This window comes from Umbelopsis ramanniana (assembly GCF_025399195.1).
Source record: "Umbelopsis ramanniana AG unplaced genomic scaffold K450scaffold_1, whole genome shotgun sequence".
Classification (NCBI taxonomy): Eukaryota; Fungi; Mucoromycota; class Umbelopsidomycetes; order Umbelopsidales; family Umbelopsidaceae; genus Umbelopsis; species Umbelopsis ramanniana.
The window spans coordinates 642,756-662,512 of NW_026252087.1; the positions used below are offsets into that span (position 1 = coordinate 642,756).

The 19,757-nt window shown below is 42.4% G+C and overlaps 10 protein-coding genes across 10 annotated transcripts; 5 read left to right on the plus strand and 5 right to left on the minus strand.

Moving 5' to 3' along the window:
• Positions 1–658: 658 nt before the first annotated feature.
• K450DRAFT_160621 (uncharacterized protein) lies at positions 659–2,282 on the plus strand (the record flags this gene model as incomplete). The annotated part of the gene is made up of 3 exons (XM_051584010.1): positions 659–755; positions 829–1,051; positions 1,127–2,282. Coding segments are annotated over 3 exons (1,476 nt in total), but the record flags the coding sequence as incomplete, so codon positions are not given.
• Positions 2,283–2,726: 444 nt separating this feature from the next.
• Positions 2,727–3,917, minus strand: K450DRAFT_267363 (uncharacterized protein; the record flags this gene model as incomplete). The annotated part of the gene is made up of 4 exons (XM_051592834.1): positions 2,727–3,049; positions 3,121–3,470; positions 3,540–3,692; positions 3,754–3,917. 4 exons carry the CDS (start codon positions 3,915–3,917, stop codon positions 2,727–2,729), a joined length of 990 nt encoding a protein of 329 aa, XP_051449715.1.
• Positions 3,918–4,631: 714 nt separating this feature from the next.
• K450DRAFT_217639 (uncharacterized protein) lies at positions 4,632–4,937 on the minus strand. The gene has a single exon (XM_051585074.1). It carries the CDS (start codon positions 4,894–4,896, stop codon positions 4,687–4,689), a length of 210 nt encoding a protein of 69 aa, XP_051449716.1. The 5' UTR covers positions 4,897–4,937; the 3' UTR covers positions 4,632–4,686.
• Positions 4,938–5,333: 396 nt separating this feature from the next.
• On the plus strand, positions 5,334–7,140 carry K450DRAFT_217644 (uncharacterized protein). Its single transcript, XM_051585075.1, has 8 exons — positions 5,334–5,433; positions 5,502–5,528; positions 5,597–5,756; positions 5,818–6,081; positions 6,153–6,173; positions 6,231–6,335; positions 6,398–6,782; positions 6,857–7,140. Exons 2-8 carry the CDS (start codon positions 5,509–5,511, stop codon positions 7,015–7,017), a joined length of 1,116 nt encoding a protein of 371 aa, XP_051449717.1. The 5' UTR covers positions 5,334–5,433; positions 5,502–5,508; the 3' UTR covers positions 7,018–7,140.
• On the plus strand, positions 6,916–7,944 carry K450DRAFT_217647 (uncharacterized protein). The gene has a single exon (XM_051585076.1). The coding sequence runs from the start codon at positions 7,146–7,148 to the stop codon at positions 7,878–7,880; it is 735 nt and encodes a 244-aa protein (XP_051449718.1). The 5' UTR covers positions 6,916–7,145; the 3' UTR covers positions 7,881–7,944.
• A 93-nt stretch (positions 7,945–8,037) lies between these two features.
• Positions 8,038–10,665, plus strand: K450DRAFT_217654 (uncharacterized protein). The gene is made up of 11 exons (XM_051585077.1): positions 8,038–8,358; positions 8,447–8,734; positions 8,812–8,909; positions 8,989–9,133; positions 9,198–9,336; positions 9,416–9,541; positions 9,614–9,730; positions 9,798–9,946; positions 10,011–10,222; positions 10,297–10,441; positions 10,518–10,665. The coding sequence occupies exons 1-11, from the start codon at positions 8,213–8,215 to the stop codon at positions 10,567–10,569; spliced, it is 1,617 nt and encodes a 538-aa protein (XP_051449719.1). The 5' UTR covers positions 8,038–8,212; the 3' UTR covers positions 10,570–10,665.
• A 93-nt stretch (positions 10,666–10,758) lies between these two features.
• K450DRAFT_217659 (uncharacterized protein) lies at positions 10,759–11,698 on the plus strand. Its single transcript, XM_051585078.1, has 5 exons — positions 10,759–10,871; positions 10,954–10,980; positions 11,048–11,110; positions 11,269–11,347; positions 11,412–11,698. The coding sequence occupies exons 1-5, from the start codon at positions 10,833–10,835 to the stop codon at positions 11,459–11,461; spliced, it is 258 nt and encodes an 85-aa protein (XP_051449720.1). The 5' UTR covers positions 10,759–10,832; the 3' UTR covers positions 11,462–11,698.
• Positions 11,645–13,800, minus strand: K450DRAFT_267368 (uncharacterized protein; the record flags this gene model as incomplete). The annotated part of the gene is made up of 10 exons (XM_051592835.1): positions 11,645–11,822; positions 11,886–11,917; positions 11,981–12,119; positions 12,185–12,275; positions 12,353–12,415; positions 12,478–12,572; positions 12,649–12,977; positions 13,035–13,516; positions 13,589–13,691; positions 13,759–13,800. The coding sequence occupies 10 exons, from the start codon at positions 13,798–13,800 to the stop codon at positions 11,645–11,647; spliced, it is 1,554 nt and encodes a 517-aa protein (XP_051449721.1).
• Positions 13,801–15,835: 2,035 nt separating this feature from the next.
• Positions 15,836–17,937, minus strand: K450DRAFT_217673 (uncharacterized protein). Its single transcript, XM_051585079.1, has 7 exons — positions 17,356–17,937; positions 17,205–17,288; positions 16,949–17,136; positions 16,816–16,876; positions 16,483–16,665; positions 16,156–16,391; positions 15,836–16,090 (listed from the first exon to the last, which is right to left on the minus strand). Exons 1-7 carry the CDS (start codon positions 17,787–17,789, stop codon positions 15,990–15,992), a joined length of 1,287 nt encoding a protein of 428 aa, XP_051449722.1. The 5' UTR covers positions 17,790–17,937; the 3' UTR covers positions 15,836–15,989.
• On the minus strand, positions 17,938–19,707 carry K450DRAFT_217678 (uncharacterized protein). The gene is made up of 6 exons (XM_051585080.1): positions 19,366–19,707; positions 19,198–19,299; positions 18,882–19,101; positions 18,580–18,815; positions 18,441–18,516; positions 17,938–18,342 (listed from the first exon to the last, which is right to left on the minus strand). Exons 1-6 carry the CDS (start codon positions 19,619–19,621, stop codon positions 18,204–18,206), a joined length of 1,029 nt encoding a protein of 342 aa, XP_051449723.1. The 5' UTR covers positions 19,622–19,707; the 3' UTR covers positions 17,938–18,203.
• Between the last annotated feature and the right edge of the window lie 50 nt (positions 19,708–19,757).

A 19,757-nucleotide genomic window follows, 5' to 3' on the forward strand; every position in this document is an offset into this window, starting at 1 on the left:
CCAATACGGCGATTGACATGTTGGGTAGCAATGCGATCCAGGGTCTGACCCAAAAACGAAAAGGAAAAACCCTGCGCTAGGGCTTCCTTATTAGGAACAAGGTCGTACGGCGATTTGTGCTATGAATCGTGAAACTTTAAGAGCTTATTAAACTGTTATTGCTTGCCCAGCCCAAATGCTTTTACTATCAAGAAGTGGGCACAATATTCTTTTCCTTTGATATAAACTCAACTACTTCTCTTCAACTGATTTTTACGAAAAAGTTCATGGTCTGGCATGTCTTTCTTCCCAAGTTGATTTGTCGTAAAAAATAAATTCTGGAACCCGAAGGTGTCGGCCAAACTGTGTGGGAGGCGTTCAGAGAAATTTTACGTCCAGCCACCAAATATGGGGAAACTAACTCAGAAGAAACAGGCACTCTTCAAGATTGGAGGACCCTGAATTGTTGTGATCACCTGGAAGGTGGCGTTAAGCTTTCAGGATCCTTGTAACATATATAAAAGCATCAAAGTTTCGATTTTCTCGTTCAGTTGGTCTCCATCCTTCTTAACAAATGTCGAATTGGAAAGAGCTTTTGTTCTCCGACCCTTTCAAGGTCGAAGGAGACGTCATCGATGAAAGCGCTCAGTCCAAAGAAGCCTTAGTTGCCAAAGGTGATAACTATGAGCAACCAGCAGCTACCAAGGGAGAACTTTGGGGTTATTACCTCTACTATAACGGTGATAACGGATTCACCATGAACAGTTATATGCCAAGTAAGTACTTAAAAACAGAGGACTGACTCCACCACAGGAATATGACACCAACTCACATTGCTTTACCACCTAGACATCCTTCAATCTCTGGCGTATAAGGGTGGTTTTTACTTGGATACCCCCGATGTCAGAGGATGTGATCCCAGCAACACTGACAAAGTCTGTTACGTCCCATGGTCTGGCGGCCCTATTCCAGTTGCTTCCATGAGTTTGTATATCCAGGCCATTGCCTTCTCTATTCAATTTGTCCTATTCACTACCTTTGGATCACTTGGTGATTATGGTCGATGGAACAGGTAAAAAAAATTTCAAGGACCGTAGCAAGTGTCTAACCCAAAGCGAAAGATTGCTAATATTTTGAATTACACCAGATGGATCCTGCTTGGTGCCACTATCGTCGGCTGTTTCACTCAAATCATTCCTATCGTTTGGGTCAACAACGATGGTAGTCAATGGAATGGTATGATGGGTATTATGTGTATTGCTTGGATTTCTTATGGTGCCTCTTTGGTCTTCTATGCCGCGGCTTTCCCTCTTTTGTCTGACAACTTGCCTGTTGTACGTCAAGCTCGATTTGATCCCAATGTTTCACGAGAAGAATATGTTCTTGTAGCTGAGAAATGGAGAAACAACGTTAGTGCCATCTCCACTACTTTTTCCAACGTTGGTTTCTTGATCGTTACTGCTGTTCTTTCTGGTGCTTCCTTTGCACCTTGGGAGAACTATACTTTCGATGATGGCACCGCTCACGTTCTTGGTAACGTTCCTCTTTTCAACTATATCTCCACCGTCGTTTGTGGTGGTTTCTGGGTTATCAACGCTATTCCATACTTCATCTGGGTCCCTGCTCGCCGTGGTGGACCTCCTCTTCCCGCAGATAAGCACCACTTGACCATTGGATGGAAAAACATCATTGGTGCTCTCAGAGAGGCTAGAAAACTTCGCTACCTCTTTATGTATATTATCGCCTACTTCCTGTTTTCCGACGCTGTCAACACCCTCAACTCTATGATCGGTATCACCCAAGGTCAGATCACCAGCTTTAACGCCCAACAAGTTACCATTCTCAATCTTGTCTCGGCTGTCTGCTCTATCATTGGTTGCATGGCTTTCCTTTGGATCCAACGCTACTTCAAGATCAGAACCAAGACCAACCTTTTGATCATCATCGGATTGACAGCTGTCATTCCCATCTGGGGAAGCATTGGTATTGGAACCACCAACTTCGGTATTCACAACACTTGGGAATTGTGGATCTTCTATGTCTGGTCAGGTCTTTTCACCGCCCCTATCTGGGCTTGGCAACAGACTATGCTTGCAGAATTGGTTCCCAAGGGTAGAGAGAACCTGTTCTTCGGTCTCTTTGGTGTTGTTAATAAGGCTTCTTCATGGATTGGACCTGTCGTTATTGGCGCCATTACTGCAACCACTTCAAACCTCTGGAAAGGCTGGCCCTTCGTCCTTGCATTGTTCATTATCTCCGTTGTCATCATTTGGTTTATTGATGTTGACCAGGCCAAGGAAGACATCCGTCTCTACTTGGAAGAAAACATTCTTCCTTCAGACCAGGGTATTGAATTAGAACATTCTAAATCACCCGCTGAACCCGTTACCGATGTCAACCGCCCTCCTTCTTACGAAGATGAGAAGCGTGCCTAATCTTTATTTTATTAAAACACTTTTTAATCTGGCAACCACAATGCCCATTTCATACAAAGTAACCGACAGGCTCTCTTATGTTTTTGACTTGCGTTTCATAAATTTCATTCAGTGAAACGTTACAAAATAAAATTATTGTAAAGAATATACAAAACGGGGGTTACAACATTTGACTCACATCTCTTTTTTTGCTTCTTTAAATAATACCTCTGAAGCCTTCGTTGCGTTTATCGACAATGTATTATAAACCCCACTTGTTCCAGCATTTATGTTGCCTGATTCGTATTCAAACATATTGTAATCTTTGTCAAGTCAATCAGTCCTCATGCCATCGTCTTGCATGTCCGACATCACACTAAACGGGCTGTCGGGGGATAAAGTCATTGGGCTAGGTGGAAGCGGAATGCTGCATGCTAGATTGAAACTGTTTGTATCAGGTGATAATGGCAGCGTCGTCTGTATGTAGTTATCAGTTACTAGATTATTCATTTTCATGCCTCTGGATTGACTCTGGAAAACCGAAGGTTGTTGTGGTATTGTGATTGATTGCGAAGTCTGTGGAGAGGTAATATAGACTGACGGAGAATTCCCTGAACCATAAGATCCCGCATTTGAATCATATTGAGAATTTCGCACTAAAATACAGGAAGTTTAGTGCTTTCCAGAGGCAGCATCAAATACATCCTAATCTTTCTTAAAGACTTACCAGGTATGCCACTTGTAGTCATGCTTTCCATCATACTCTTAATCAAATTCGCCTGGTCACTTTGTGCCGTCAGCGACTGGTTTAGCTGTTGTGATAGTTGGCTCACAGTCAATTGCAATTGCGATAACTGTTTGAAAATATCCGCTTGAGAAACTTGTAGCATCGAAATTTGGCCGTACATGTCACCAGCTTCTCGTCGGTACATGTCGTTGTCCATTGCCTTTCTTTTTATGCCGTCCAATAAATCCGGTCGACCACGGAGAAATTGAGGATGTGAGAACTCCCACACTTGGTCCTTCGTCATTGATTTTTGGTTTCTTGGGGTTTTGTTGATTTTATGGAATCCATACCTAAGATAGCAAGTGATGAGTAATCGACCACGCTAGAATGCAACTCATTCAAAACAGAGAGACACTTACATGTTGAGCTGCCTGACAAAGGAGGAAAAGTTGTTGTGCTTAAAATGCTTTGGCAAAAGTACCTTGGCGAATTCAACTACGTTATAGACGACAAAGGATGTACCGTCATTACTCCAGCAGATATATGGATGACAATCTACATCTTCTATCATACTAGAGCATATATGTAAGTCCAAATCAGTGCTCTCAGACAAAAGAATCAAACTATGCTTACTCGTAAAGTTTATGCACGAAGGTATGGCTGCCAGATTTGAAAGTCTGTCCGTCTTCGATTGGTGATAAGGGTATGCTTTCGTTTAAGCAGGAGGGCGACCCGGGCTGAGAATTTGGTGTCAAAAGTGGCGACGATGGTGATAGCAAGGGCGATGCTCCCGCCATGCTTTGAAAAATAAAAGCGTCATTTATGGGCACCTCAACTGAAGGTGGTAGAGCTGAGCTCATGTTGCAAAAGAGGTAGAAGGAAATAAACCGCCGAGCTCAACCATAGTGCGTTATTTGTATCTGGTTTGAAATCAAGTGAAACAAGCCTACATTTATTTTGGTCTGGGTGGAGAAAAATGCTATAGAAGCCCATTGGTATAAAATGCTCACCTAGAAACACCTGCCGAAATATCAAAGCTCAACCGTTGATTAAAGATTGTATGATTTTAAAGAGTCCATGTTGACTATTGTTCGAACCCTGGATGACAGGTATCCATTTTTCTATGATATCATGGCGCCTGTGTTTCAGGTCTCTAATTACTAGCTGAACGTCGGTTTCAGTCGTCCACGACGTACGAGCTTATCGAGTCCTTAAGTCTGGTGCACAGTGAGCCTAAACCTAACCCTATTGAGTAGTTTACGACTGAAGCAACTGCCATAAAATTGAACCCATGGATTTGCGTTTGCTCATTGCCTCGCCACACTCAAGCTTTTCCTCACAGAAGTCGACACACATTCTGAAGTGGTGTAGAAGTTTTATAAGCATTTTGGTTTTCAAAAAAAAAATAAAGGTGAAAGATGTAAAGCCTGCAGGTGCAGAATTCTCTAAGGTATGAACAAATATCGCATTCGAGCTTTTGAGTTGGACAAATGAGCCTTATACGAGAATATTATTTGATTGATCGCTGCCCAATTTTGCCGGGAGATTCGATCGAAACTTGATAATCTAATGGTGCTCCTTCTTGCCAAATGCCCAATCATATCCGCAATAGATGGTGAATGCGACAGTTGCGATTCCAAGACCAGGGAACATGTTGCGAACCATAGCGCGGTTGGAGAAGATAGGATTCTTTCTCCATGCTTCACGACGTGCCCAAGGGTCGTGATAAGTAGGGACACGTTGCTGTGTTTCTTGATGGGTCTTGTGCAATGACATGACGAATGATAATGTGTCGACAAGAAACTGTTGTGTGTGGCTTACTACCCACACCCTGGCGACGTCGACATCCAGCCAATCAAATTGAGTTTACAATTTTGAGCTGAATCTGGTCATGTGATTTATAGTGCGCCGTGTTGCTTAAGGGTGCATATGATACTTTGCGATTGAAGTTACCTTTATTCCTAGACAACTGCGATATAATATATTGTTTTAATTATTATAGATCCATGAATTATACCTGCATTATCAATCCATACTGTATTGATCAACGTGGAGCTTGTTACTTGATCGTTCAAACCTGTATGATCACACGTTTAAACACCTAACCTTTCTTACATCAAATTCCATACATAGCCATTCATTGACACAAGTTTGCTTTACTGGATTTTGTTTACCATAGTCTCTTATAGGGCCTGTCTCATATGTATTTCAAGAGCTACTGCCTACAACATCAAGTCTTGTCGTATTTCAATAAACCTGCTATGCAAATGACCTTTGCATTTCATGCTGCTGAGTCGGCATAAAAGCATAACGGTAATAAGTGCACATATATCTTGTAGCATAAAAGAAAGCGAATCTACTTGAAATTATTTATTGTATAGGGAAAACATGGCTGATCCATCCTATAGGTTTGCTTTACTACAGTTTGCCACTCTATACAGTTTCTAAGTGATAACCGGTACCAAAACTCTGACAGATGGTTCGATGAAGTTCCGCCTAGAAAGAAATTCAAACAACAGCATAGTGGGATCCCAAACCACAATTACCCACATGAATCTCGTCAAAGAGTATGTCCCGTTGCTCTAGATGAGCTTTTACAAACTGAAACAACATCTGAGGAAATCCAGAGGCTGACGGTAAGTTAAGATGCGTGGTAGAAACTCACTGTCACTTTCTTTACTGAATCATTTAGAGCAGTGGAAATCCTCACTCGATGGCTTTAAAAGCCACTGTGAGCATGGGACAAAGCAAGAGTGTAGGAGGAGATCAATCGAAAACCGTACATGCGACAGACTTCATTTCAAACATATACTGAACTCTCACACTGATAGTCAGCTTGGGGATTGCTCATATCTGAATACATGCCACCGAATGGGGTCGTGCAAATACATGCATTACTGCCTAGATGCTACTGCCGAAGAATTGAAGCCCATATTGCGCCCAACATTATCTAACCCTCTGGTAAGCCGTTATAACTGAAGACTGCATCTTAAGAGTAGGTCATGACATGTATAAACCGCTCGTCAACTCAGATGCTGCAGCGGAAGAAATTAGTAAGTCCTCGACATACCAGATGAGCATATTCTTAAAGTACTTTAACCATTTAAAAGCTTCCACCACAATGGATCAAGTGCGATATTCGAAAATTGGACTTTGACGTTATCGGCAAATTCACTGTGATATTAGCTGATCCGCCATGGGATATCCATATGAGTGTAAGCTTCTTCATTAATGATTATCACAAGTGACTGGCCCTTATATCAGCTTTCTGCTGCAGCTACCATATGGTACTATGACGGATGACGAAATGAAAGATCTTAAAATAAGCAAATTGCAGGACCGAGGTTTGCTTTTTCTCTGGGTCACCAGCAGAGCTATGGAGCTGGGTAGAGAGTGTCTGATGAACTGGGGCTACGAGCTCGTACAGGAACTTGTTTGGGTCAAGACAAACCAATTGCAGCGAATCATTAGAACCGGAAGAACAGGGCATTGGTTAAACCATAGCAAGGAACACTGTTTGATAGGTAGGAAAGGCAATGATCCATTTTTCAACGTTGGCCTCGACTGCGACGTCTTGGTATCGGAAGTTCGTGAGACTAGTCGAAAGCCGGATGAATTGTATGATATCATCAATCGTTTGAGCCCTGGGACACGTAAACTTGGCAAGTTTATCTCCACTGGTTTTTTTTTTGAACTGACTTGTTGATAAATTAACTATGGAAACATCGGACTACAGAAATGTTTGGTCGCGAGCACAATCTACAGCCAGGCTGGCTAACACTAGGCAACCAGTTGAAAGATTCCAGAATATATGAGCCACAGTTGGTCGAGAGATACAATGCAAAATATGCAAACCATCCCATTCGCCTGTTTTCCCTTCCGCATGAATATCGGTAGACAAGATAGTAGTACTGTTAGCTGTAGTCAATAAAAAAAAAATATCCACAAATTCGTTTGCAGGTCCGTAAGCACACAATTGCAAGTGAGTGGCCAAACTCGCTAAACAGAAATTTTCTCTCCGCAACATGTCGACTTTTCTGTCAAGATCATGTCGGATTCATAGCCCTTTACGCCTCGTAATTCAAACCGCAGTATGTGGACGTTCGACATTCATGTCAACAGCATTATCACTGGAATCCAAGCGACCCGGGCAGAATATTGCCCTCCAGGAGAATCCGTCTGTTGAAAGTGCAGCCGACGCTTCACCAGACGACACAATAGCTCCACCAGAAGTCGACATTTTTGATAAACACTCACCAAGTTATTGGAGAAAAAACAAAGCGCTCCCAGAATATCAGAGACATAAACTGGCCATAAGGGAAAAATTGAATGGCCAAACTTGGCAGCCTCGACATCGTTTATCTAGGGAGGCAATGGACCATATGAAGCAGTTAGCTCGAGAGGTATGTCGAGATAATTTATTATTACATTCTATAGCACAGGATGCTGATTATTGCCTACAAATTCAACAGGATCCATTGAAATGGACGGCAGAAACCTTGGCTGTCATGTACAAAAAGTCCCCTGAAGCTGTCAGGCGAATCTTGAAATCTAATTTCGTAGGGAAGAAGCAGACGAAAAAGTTGGAAGAGGATATTGAAGAGGATTGGGAATCATTAAAACAGGCAGCTGCTGTACGTATGCGTACAATTAGCAGTAAACCATCTGGAAGTAGACAAGGTACCAATTCCAGCAAGGCTAGCCCACAGTTTTTTAGTGGCTACACTGTAAATAAGCCAAAGAGCAATAGAAGAAAATGAAAATATATTGTAAATGTCGGTCTTGGAGAATAAAATGTCATACTGTAGTTTCGGTAATCGCCAATGCGCCGGTAATGCAGATGAGGTTTTGGCTCCCAAACACGTGATTAATTTTTAGCACCAAGGCGGAGGAGTGGCCTCAAAGCTCGGAGTCCAGCAGACAGCTCCTCAAAACCAGCACTTGTTCTACTGCTTTCCCTTTGTAGAAAGGGATAAGGTGTTGAATCGACACGATTGCTTCTGACAAATCACTGGTTCAAGGCACCGAAACAGCTGCCCCACTCAGTGTTTCTTCTCAGCCTCACCAAAGAAAGCGACAAAGGACTCTAAACATGAGAACTCTAACTACTCCCGCATCCGACTCAATAACGAATGGCCATACTGAATGGGTCCAGCTTTCTGAGCATGGTAATAGGCAAGTCAAGAAACATGAGCTGGTACGGCTAATGGTGCAATCGTTACAAGATCTGGGATATAGGTAAAGCAAACCTCTTGACTACTGTATCAGTTTTGTTGGTTATCTTCCTTAAACTAAACGCCTTCTACTACGTTTTCGGCTTCAAAAGTACTTCGGCAACCACTCTCGAGAAAGAATCAGGCTTCCTTTTAGAATCTTCAACTGTGATCCAGTTTCGACAAGGAGTTTTACAGGGCGATTGGGCAAAAGTGGACGACCTGCTACCTTCACTGCAACTCAAAGATAATGCTCATACTATCGAACTTAAATTCCTCCTTCGTCGGCAAAAATACCTCGAACTCCTAGAAGATCGTGACCTCAAAAAAGCCATTCATGTTCTTCGCAATGAACTGGCTCCACTTCAATTCAGCACAGAACAATTACATGAGCTTTCCAGGTGGGTTACGCAAAAGCGCTTTTCTCCTCTAGTCCCATGATATAGCCACTTTTTCTCATTTCAGTTTACCACTCTAGTTTGATAATGTGCTCCTCTGCTGAAGAGTTACGGAAAAATGCTGCATGGGATGGAAAAGAAGGAGCTTCCAGGCAGCAACTATTAGTCAAGCTACAACGTAATGTCGTTATTGCATGACGAACAGTATGCGCTGAATTGCTAACCAGCCTATCTCTTTTTTTTTCCCCTTACTCTAGGATTTGTCTCCCCCAACGTCATGGTTCCCGAGCATCGTCTCAACACTCTATTATATCAGGCATTTGATCAACAGCTGAACCACTGCTTATACCACAACAACGAAGAAGAAAAATTCCCATTATACTCTGATCATGTTTGTGACAAGTAAGCGACGACTCTATTTGCTTTTGCTATTTATTTCCCCCATCTTATATTGCCGCTTTTGTAGAACACAATGCTTTCCAACTAAAACGATTCAAGTTTTGGAGAAGCACTCCGATGAAGTGTGGTACGTCGCTTTTTCAAACGATGGACGATATCTTGCGTCAGTATCAAAAGATCAAACATGTGTAGTGTGGGATATGACAGTGAGTAAAAATATATATAAAAAAGGCTTGGCTGCCGAGCTCGTTGTCTTGCTCACATGATCTGACTCGTTTCTTCTAGACGTACGCAGTTACCGCCACATTAGCAGGCCACACAGACGGTATATCATATTGCGCATGGTCGCCGGACGATAGAATGCTCTTGACCTGTTCGTCAGACAGTATTGTAAAGTTATGGGACCCATTTGTAAGTCAACCATTCTTTTACTTGCAGCTCGCCAAGCTCGATTAATTAAAACTGCCTTGCTTCATAACACAGAGTGGTGGTCTCATAGGATCTTTCAAGAAACATAGTGATCATGTCACTTCTTGTGCCTGGTTGCCAGATGGCGAACATTTTATAACGGGTGGATTGGACAAGTGTTTATATCTTTGGGTAAGCTATACCAATCGGTACCAACGACAATTGAAGCTGAATTACTGAGCCTTCCTGCCCGTAATAGAATGTCGATGGTAATGTGGTTTTTACCTGGCCAACCCAACGTGTGATGGATTTAGCAATCAGCAAGGATGGCTCACGGATGGTGACGATAACCTACGACAAGAATATTGATGTATATGACCTGAATAATCTCAAGCCATTCTGCTGCTGGTAAGTACCTTAACCGACCTTTTTCTGACTTGCTTTCCTTTACTCATTCTGCTTGAAAATCCAGTGAGTTCAGTGAAGACCACAGCATAACATCGGTTTCATTATCGGATGACGGTCGATATGCTTTAGTCAATGTCTCTTCGGAAGAATTGCATTTGTGGGATTTAGATACCCAGACATTAGTGAACAAGTACCGCGGTCAGAAACAAAAAGACAATGTTATTCGATCGACTTTTGGCGGACACAACCAAGCATTCGTGGTTAGCGGTAGTGAAGGTGAGATCTACTATAGCCATGCCATATCTAGTTATATGATGTGCTCGTTCGTCCAATTTACCCTTTTTCAACAGATAACCATGTCTACGTTTGGAATCGAAAACACGGTTCTCTGTTACAAGTATTGGAAGGTCACAATGCTATGGTGAATAGTGTTTGCTGGAATCCCAAGAATCCCAATCTATTTGCCTCAGCGAGCGACGATAAAACAGTTCACATGTAAGTGTAGCGGCATATGTAGGAAAGAGATGTTAGGTCCTTGAAGTCAAAGAGATTAACGGTATGGGTTTCAAAGATGGGGAATAGAGCATAATACTACAGTAACAAACGGTTTAGGTAGCCAGTAGAACATATTGGGTTTACCCTGGAATAAATTTCCCTTTGTACATCTTTTTTCAATTTTTTTTCTCTCTAAAATCCCAATTCCATGCGAGAACGAATAATTTTTTTCGCGCAGAAGTGATGCCTTGTAGCGGTGACCTAAGCCACCCAATTTTGGCCCACCCGCAGCCTGAGCTTGAATCAACCGGCAACACAGTACTTTGACGTCGCATCAACGAACTCGCATCAAACCTTTACTTACCTTTCTGTGCCACTGTAATTCACAATCATGTCGACCAAAGTACAAAGGATTATGGTTCAACCCATTGTAAGTTCGTTTTGGCAGTGCTGATGGACACGACCACGAATGCAATGTATACTGACATTTTACCTTTTTCACGCTTTTGCAGAACCTGATCTTCAGGTATCTCCAAAATGTAAGCTGATCCACCTTGATTACCTATATACATTCGCGCCTATTTACTTACACCCTTCTTCCTTTAGAAATCAACAGTACAGATCTGGCTCTACGATCAGTTAGACAACAGAATTGAAGGAAAAATTATTGTACGTACAGCTCTCAGTTTACATTACTTCATACCTGTACCGGCCCGCAGCCTTCACGATCCATTGATTCAATTCACCTCGGCATCAATTGACCACGGGCCCAATACACCGCACCTTGCCCGAGACACTGCAACTAACACGCTTTTTCTTATCCTTAGGGCTTTGACGAATTCATGAACCTAGTCCTCGACGAGGCAGTAGAGATAAATAGCAAGACCCAAACACGAAAGGAGATTGGTAAGTTGATGACAAGCTCTATATAGCTTTCTCATCATGTTTGCTAACCATCTACATTCACCAGGTCGTATTCTTCTGAAAGGTGATAATATCACGCTAATTCAAGCAGCCTAGTTCCCGTAGACATGTCTCAACTGCGGTTATTGTACAGCTTTGAAGGCCGCATATATATTTCGTCTCCTTTTCTTTTCTTCAAAAACCACAGAATGAAAGCCACCTATTCCAAACCACTATGTGCAACTTTATAAAAGAAAAAAATGTCACTACGCTTATTACGCTGACTCTTGCATGTTGTATTTAATGAATTTTCAGCTCTGTGTCAAACACTCGGAATCTTCGATCCTTTTGGCCGTCAATATCAACCATATAAGACTGAATGCAAAAGTCTAGCCACACATTGCTACTTTTACCAGCAGGGCAGATGGTGTCAATCTGCTCCTTGAGCTCGCTAGCTGCATAGTCTTCTAAATACAAACTATAGTGGGAGGCAACGTTAGTGCCAAAGACAGGGTGGCGCATTAGATGTTGTATAACTTACTTTGATGGCGCTGAATTGCACAGGAACATCTCCTTTAGCGGTTGCATTGTTTAGTACATGTGCTGCCAACATACATAGGTGATAGACATACTTACTGCGTCTTTATCGTAAAATATAACCGGCAGTTGAACTCCATGAGCATCTTGTAGAAGACAGGCAAATTGATACTTGTATACGGTTATTTTGGCCATGCAAAAGGTACATGACATATTCGGGTTTTCACAGGGGGAGCATCTGCAAATGGCACGGCAAGAAATCAGATAATATAACTTGTGAATATACATATCCAACGTACTTACGATTTTTGGCATCTAGAGCACCATGGGCGAACCATGTCCTTGATGATCTTTGGTTTATAATCAATTACACATGCTCGAACTCTGAACTTGTCTACCGTCTAAAACCGGGGCATGTATTGACAACATTAACTTTTTTGTGCTCGAATGGCATACACGGTATAGTATTACTTGCCATTTTGGAAGCGACCACGGTGCTTAATGGAGTGATATTAATATCTTTATGCTTTGTCACTGACAAGATGTTAGATTGACTTTGGCCCCCGGTACGATGAAGAGTTGGCTCATATGCATACCTGTCCACACGCGCTGTTGGGACGAATCTGAATTTAGCTGTAGTGTACTCTTCTTGGGTAACTGCTGAATCGATGACATGTACTCGTGCCTTTTTCTACATGCAATAGTAATTAGCTTACGTGACAGAGAATTGACATATAACAAGGTATGGCATTCCAGTTCTGACTTACTCTAGTAAGGGGACCAACCTTGGATCATCTCTTGCCAGTAAGCGCACGCCTGGATTCATCAATTTGCGATCACGGTCACCATGGACTCGAAGTTCAAGGCATTGATTCATGTCCAGCTTGGAATTTGCGTTCCTGATGAATACGAAGCTACCCGTATTAACTTTGGGGCAATATTGATGATGCTCGTCAAACAAAGTACACATTATGACGCGTCGGCCAGCGACTCCAAATCGTGAAATCTCTTGGTCCACGAGCAGTTCGTTCGTGGTATAATCAACCACGAGTAACTGAGTTGTTTTTCGCTCCGTGTCGCTGTAATGGCCAACGACCTATCCCGAGCGGATATAAGTACAAAGAAGACCAAATGCATATAAATACCGACATACCTCTGCAACGAGATCCGAAAATAGGCCGGGTCGATTAATTTGAGAAATGGTACGAAGCATTTTTCCAGGGAATTGAAAAGTCGTCGAATTGTTACCGCTCGGTTGTGGAGCAAGTGTAGCAAAAGTATTGCCACTGCTTGGCATGGTTTGGAGCCAATCTTGTAATATCCTAATGACATGATAGTCTTTCTCGTCCAGCGATAGTACCATACCAGGTATATTTACAGGGACAATTTCGTTTGAGGGGTCTTTTCCCGAGGGTCTACTCGGTATGATTGCCCATGTTGTATTACTTTTGATGGAAACACATTGTAGCTTGTTTTGAAAGGCTTGGACCCGTGCCCTCCGTAGGACGAAAATATCGCCTGTGCCTCGAAACTGTGGCAACGTCTGGCTATTGTGGTGAAATAAATTAATGCTAGTATCCCCCATTTGTCCCATACCACGCGAAGGATCTGCCACGGATATTGAGCATACAAAATCTGTTGACGCGACAGTAAATTTTTTAGATGCTTAGAACGTGCCACCCAAGGTTAGCATAAATTGTACACTACCTTGCCCTCTCGTCTTTGTAGGTAGCTTGAACTTGGTTACCACTCCATATATATCAACAATCGTATTCTTTTTAATGTCTCGAAGCAGAGTGCAGCCAGTCACCTAGAAAACGTACGATCGGGATTAGCTTGACTAGCATGGTGTTGCAGACTCAGATGTCGGTCTGTACCTCTAATTCTTTCAAATGTTCGCCATTCTGGTTACTGCTCATATTGACCAGCTATTTCACCAGCAACTTTCCTCTTGATTAAGACTCGATTTTTGCACAAAGTCTCGTACGGGTAGGCAATTCGGAAACAATATAAGAATAACGGTATATGAATGCGGCTCTAGGTTGAGACCGCTAAACCCTGCAAGCGAGCAGTCCTAACTAAACGGTATTGTGGCCATTGGCCAATAAAATGTGAATTTCACTACAATCAACAAATTTGAACTTCACTTTCGGCCATAACCAGCTTTTGTTTATAGTATATGAGAAAGCATAACCTGGTCATTAAACAGTATACGTAGATACAGGTAACCAGTTAAAGTCTCTGACATGTCTTTTCTAATATGATACAAGTGATATATTACAACGTTAGCTAACAATTCTTTTTCATTAGAACCAAAAACTGACACTGAAGCTCGTTTCCAACGATCGAACATAATGCCAGCATTTAGGCTGCGGTGTAAATAGGTGAGAAGACATGGACTTGCAAAGCCTACTCATTCGTGAAGATACTTACTGGTATGTACAAAACTTGGCCGGCTTTCAAGACACATTCAACATATTTCGCGTCTCTGAAATTGGGAAACCGGGCTTCATCTACCTTTTCAACGTTGACCTGGCTTGTGTTGGACATCATTCCTGCATGCGGATAAAGCCGAGAAGATTGACTTGGAGCGTAAAGTCGTATGTACTTGCTACCCACCACCTGTGCGAGCAAGTTGTGATATGGATCATGATGCAATGGTGAGACTGTACCTCCTGGGCCGAACCAGGCGTTGGTTATAACATCCGATGGCTGGCGTTCATAATGTTCTGTGATCTTTGGCGTCACGTAGCAATAATCGGGAATGATGATATCCTGCTCTAAGCGAGGCACTTGATGAAACAAGTCATGCTGGGCTAGATAAGCAATGCCATTCTTGCCGGCTGCGCCCACCTGGACATAGTTATTAACAAATTCACGGAATGGCATCATTCGCTGGCTCCAATCTGAATCAGTGTACTGACTACCAAACTCCACGGGTACAAGCCGCTCTCCTGCCACTGAAAGTAAATACGGCATTGAGTGCCATGGATGATCGTTTAGGGCGGGCCAGTGATCAATGATGTTTTCCATTACAACTGGATCTGCTGAATCACTATTGATATAATTGTTGAACTCCATAAATGAAGGCGCGGTACCGAAGGTCTTGACAGGGAATCCAAGTGTCATAGGGCTAGATTCTTCATCCACCAGACGCCTTCGTTTACTGGAAAGTTTGATGTCCGTGGTGGCGTCGCTGTGGACTTGCAGCTGATGTAGCTGGCTTTGCGCAAGATCTAAAATACTGTCTATTACCATCCGTCGATCATGCCCAGGAGCGCCAGCAACGACAATAGCAGTATCGAGGCCATGGCATATCTGTCGTAATAGTTGAGTCTTTTCGATGGTCTCTTTGGAGTTGTGCATAAGAAGTATTTGAAATAATGCCTTCAGCAAGCTTGTATCAGTCAGTAAACGTCGCCAGGACAATGGCACATCTTTATACGGTATTGCCAAGATTTTTTCGTCTGCCAAATCAACCATACTATCGGTCGAAACAATAGAGTGTCGCAAATTTTCCATTTCCTCAGCGCGTACTGAATCCGGTAGCTTTTGTATACATCTTTCGAGCAATAGGATGACGGAGGAGCCACATTTTTGGAGTTCTACATCAAAAGATAAAATTGTAGGCGAAAGTGATAGGGTCGGTATGGCCGTGCAATCGTTGAAGGTGGCAAGGGATTTAGAAAAAGGAATGACAAAAGTGGAATTCACGTCAACACAACTCCATTGTTACCTGAATCAGTAGAGCAAGACTTCAGCAATGTCAAAGCTGTTTCATATGGAACTTGCCAATTTAAAGGCATGCGTTCAAGGGTAGTAACAGCACTCGTACAACGTGCGCGAGAAGACAGTGGGTTGTGAAGGAGATGAAAATTTCAACTTCCCTGTATTTTCCTTTTATCCAGACTACGGTCGGTCAGCCAGGCTGCAGCTGTCAGCGAAGGGCTATAGTCAACAATAAATTTAAAGAATCAAGAAAAATGTTTGAGCTCGCTTTTATTACACTGTTGAAATTCGGTTACATAATGTCAATCCACCGTAGGTTTGAGTGTTGACAAACGCTACCACCGTTCTGCCGCTATCGCTATACCGTTTTGTCTTGCATCTATTTCTGAGATAAACTAAACGCATCCAATCCAGTGGTAATAACAGCAACCAAGATTTCCATGGCAATAAGCCAAATTACAATCCATTCCAACTGCTCGCCTAGATGTAAAACGATATTCAGTAAATCTTATTACTCCTGTTGACAGCAGACACCTCTCACATACCATGTGAACTATTCAAGTGGTCCTTCAACATGTCCAAGAGATCGCTGATAACTTGGACACGCTGATTCAACAATTCTACACGCTGAGATATCTCCAAGTATCCTCTAATTGCACTGTACAAGGGTTCCAATGCTGGTTCTGACCAAAAGATTTCAGGTGTATCGAGAATGTTAGAGACCAGATTGACATTGATGCGCATAATGAAGAGCTGGCCGATTTTTTTGGTGATTGCAACCCTGTCAGAAATTGAGATGATTTAGGACATGGTCTTTTACTGCTTTTCTTCAGTTCTGTAGGGCTAATAGATTATCAAATATATTGGCTTACCTGGACATGTGCACCTTTCCGCTCTCAGCCATAACTTGCGGGATGTATTTCGTTTCGTTGATGGTATCATCAATCAATCTTTCAAAAAGAGTCATCTTTACACTTTGAGCAATAGCATGCGATATCGTCAACTTGACTAGGTAGTTTTGTGGATGTCGTAGAGTGATAACATCATTGTAAATTCTGGGTAAGAGGAAATGGATACGGGATTAGTACTCTTCCACTGATAATCTTATCATAGCATTCGAAGTTATGGAGATGATATCGTTAAAGACATCGTCATTATACCAATAACCCAGAACCGAACTTCGTTTCAAAATATCAATAGTATACCTTGGCTGGTACTGCTCATTATAGTGGAATTGAAATTCTTCAACTTCAACATCATCAGTTTCTGTACAACAATGACGTATTAGTAAAGTTAGTGGAATGGGACTCAGTCAAACGTTGCTTGCGAAGCACATACCAAGTCGCTCCTCTTCAAAGGGTTCTATCTCCCGCATAAACTTTTGTTCTTCCTCAAGTGTCATTCCCCAAAAGACAACCACGCCGTAATCAAACAAGAATACTTTTGGGAAAATTGATCCGGTGTTAGTCTCGCCGTTATCTCGTGGAGGAGAGAGGGGGTATTTGAATGAATATGGTGTAAACACGCTGGAAACGATCATACATTAGCAACACATATATTAGAAAGATTTGGAAGTATTATATGATCATCTTACCATTCGTCAAATCTCTTGGGTGCCGCACCATTGGATGCTTTTTTGGACTGCAAGAATTTCACCATTTCATCCATTCGATATGCTCTGAAAATGACAAACGAACAGTGTTAGAGGAGGAGATATGAAAGCCTGCCGCTATATTCATACTTACGATGCTGTACAATACGCGGTTACTCTTGGTAGATGCCCACGATCTATTTTGCTCAAGCGTTCGGCCTCTAACCGAGCAAAGCCGTGTGGTATTTGAGCTATTTGGTCATAGACTGTAGCGTCCAAGTCTTCCGAGGTCATGAGAGTCTGTTCATCTTCTTCGGGAAATAGCTTGAGTTTCTGCGAAGTCTTGGTTGTTCGATTAGGCTGCTTTGGCTTGGAGCGGGCCGGAGCTGGGGTTTCTTGTGGAAATGTATGGTATTGATCTGATGTCGGAACACCATGGCCATGACTTGCAAGGTGTGATTGTGAGTTAAAAGCTATTGTTTTTGAAGCTGACACCGGGGTTGATTTACTAGGCTTGGGTTGGCCGGATAGCAATGGTGTCGTTGCCGAATCACTAGGATACTCCCGCTTACTTGCTCGTTTTGACATGTTTGAATCAAATACTGCTTATTGTAACCGCTGTCATTTAATTTTTTGGACATCAAATGAATGACGGTGACTGCCATCGGCAATTTTCTGCAACCAGAAATATTGCTTCTTTCTTTTTGCATTGTCCCCGTCAACGCCAGAAAAAAGCTTTAACTTTCGCGAAAGGTTGCTATTCATTTATTGATGACCAGTTTTACTATAATCTTGTTATATGATGCTATCGCTGTAAAGTTTTTGTAATTGCATGATACACGTGGTACGCCATCTACTGCCGATTGGATTATTGCATAAAATAATTGTCTCATCTTGGGTGGCCATTCGAAAGGCCGGTGACAGGGCTACAATAACGTTTGATTTGCTGTGCTTTGAATGTAAACAGACAACACATCCATGAATTAATTATTTTATTACATCTCATTCCCGCCATGCAACATAGACCTCGTCCGTCCTAAATCTTTGAGTACATGTCGTTTTCTCTAATGGCGTTTCATATCCTGTAGAGTAAGCTAACAACCCTGCCTGAGCAATCATTATACCGTTATCGATACAAAATCTGAAAATGGATGCGTAAGTCTAAAGCATACTCTTTGGATGCGGCTGCTGCCAATGCCAATTCCAGGGACATCTTCGTGCATTATATTTATTCTGTACCTTTCATCGGTGGCAAAGACTTTGCCTCCTCGCTGTTCTGCCATCTGACCCATCATTTCCTGTAATTTTTCGTTACCTACATATTGCTTATTAGTGTCTGGTTGATCATGTAACATACATATATGACATAGAGACTTACATGCTACACCGCCAACAAGAAGAACTTCTTGCGAACCAACATGCGCCATTGCTCGCTCAGTAATTTCCACTAGCATCGCAAATAATGTCTCTTGAAGGGAATAACACAAATCTTCTGGCGTAACTGTTCCAGCCTTGAGTTGTTCCTCAGCCAACGATTCAATGTGTGATAAGATGCCGGAAAATGATACGTCCATGCCCTTGACGGTATAAGGTAGGGGGACATAATTTTTCCCTCTGCAATACAGTATAATCGTTACTCAAGACGCCATTGTAACGGTATAAACTGGGTTTAGTACTAACCTCTTGGCGTATTGTTCAATGTTATGACCTGGACTTGGGTCGTTGGATAATCCCAAGATACGAGCAAATCGATCCAGGCAATTTCCGATGGCAATGTCCAAGGTCTCACCAAAGATACGGTAGCGATTCTGTGAGTAGGCTATGACTTGAGTGTTACCTCCAGATACATAGAGAACAATTGGATTACCAGCACCAGTGATCTCTCTGCCCATTTCAATATCTGTCAAGTCAGTGTCAAATTTAAATCAAGTCAGATTTTAGGTCTCCAGGAAAATAAAAAATAAATAATGAAGTGCAATCTCATCCATTCACTTACGGCCAATACAATGATTTACTCCCACCATAGGCTTATTCCACATCAAGGCTAACGTCCGCGCAACAACGGCAACGGAGGTCAGTGGTGCGCCCATTCCAGGACCTGTGGAAAAAAAAGGTTGGCTCGTGGCACTGGGTAATGCTTGCTCTATAATCTTAAGACTCTAACCTTTTGTGAAGCATATAACGTCGATATCTTTTGGTGTGACGTTCGCTTCTTTCATTGCCTTCCGAAGAACTTGTAGAATGCAATCACGATGGTGCTGTGCTGTGTCGCGCGGTAAGAATCCTTGACCAGGAGGGGTAATATATGTATCTCTTATATTGGAAAGAACTTTTGCTGGGGATTTTCCAGTATCATCGTGTTGAATGATGCCAATGCCAAGTTTATTGGCTGATCCTTCGAGTCCCAATGCAATCGGCATGCTGTGTTGAGTAGTGTTATGCGTATCGTTTTCCCGAATTTTTACAAACCAGCGTAACTGGCAGTCACATAGAACTGTAATGGGCCACCCATCAACCAGTCGTTCTGACAACAACGTGCACTTAAAGCATAAGTCC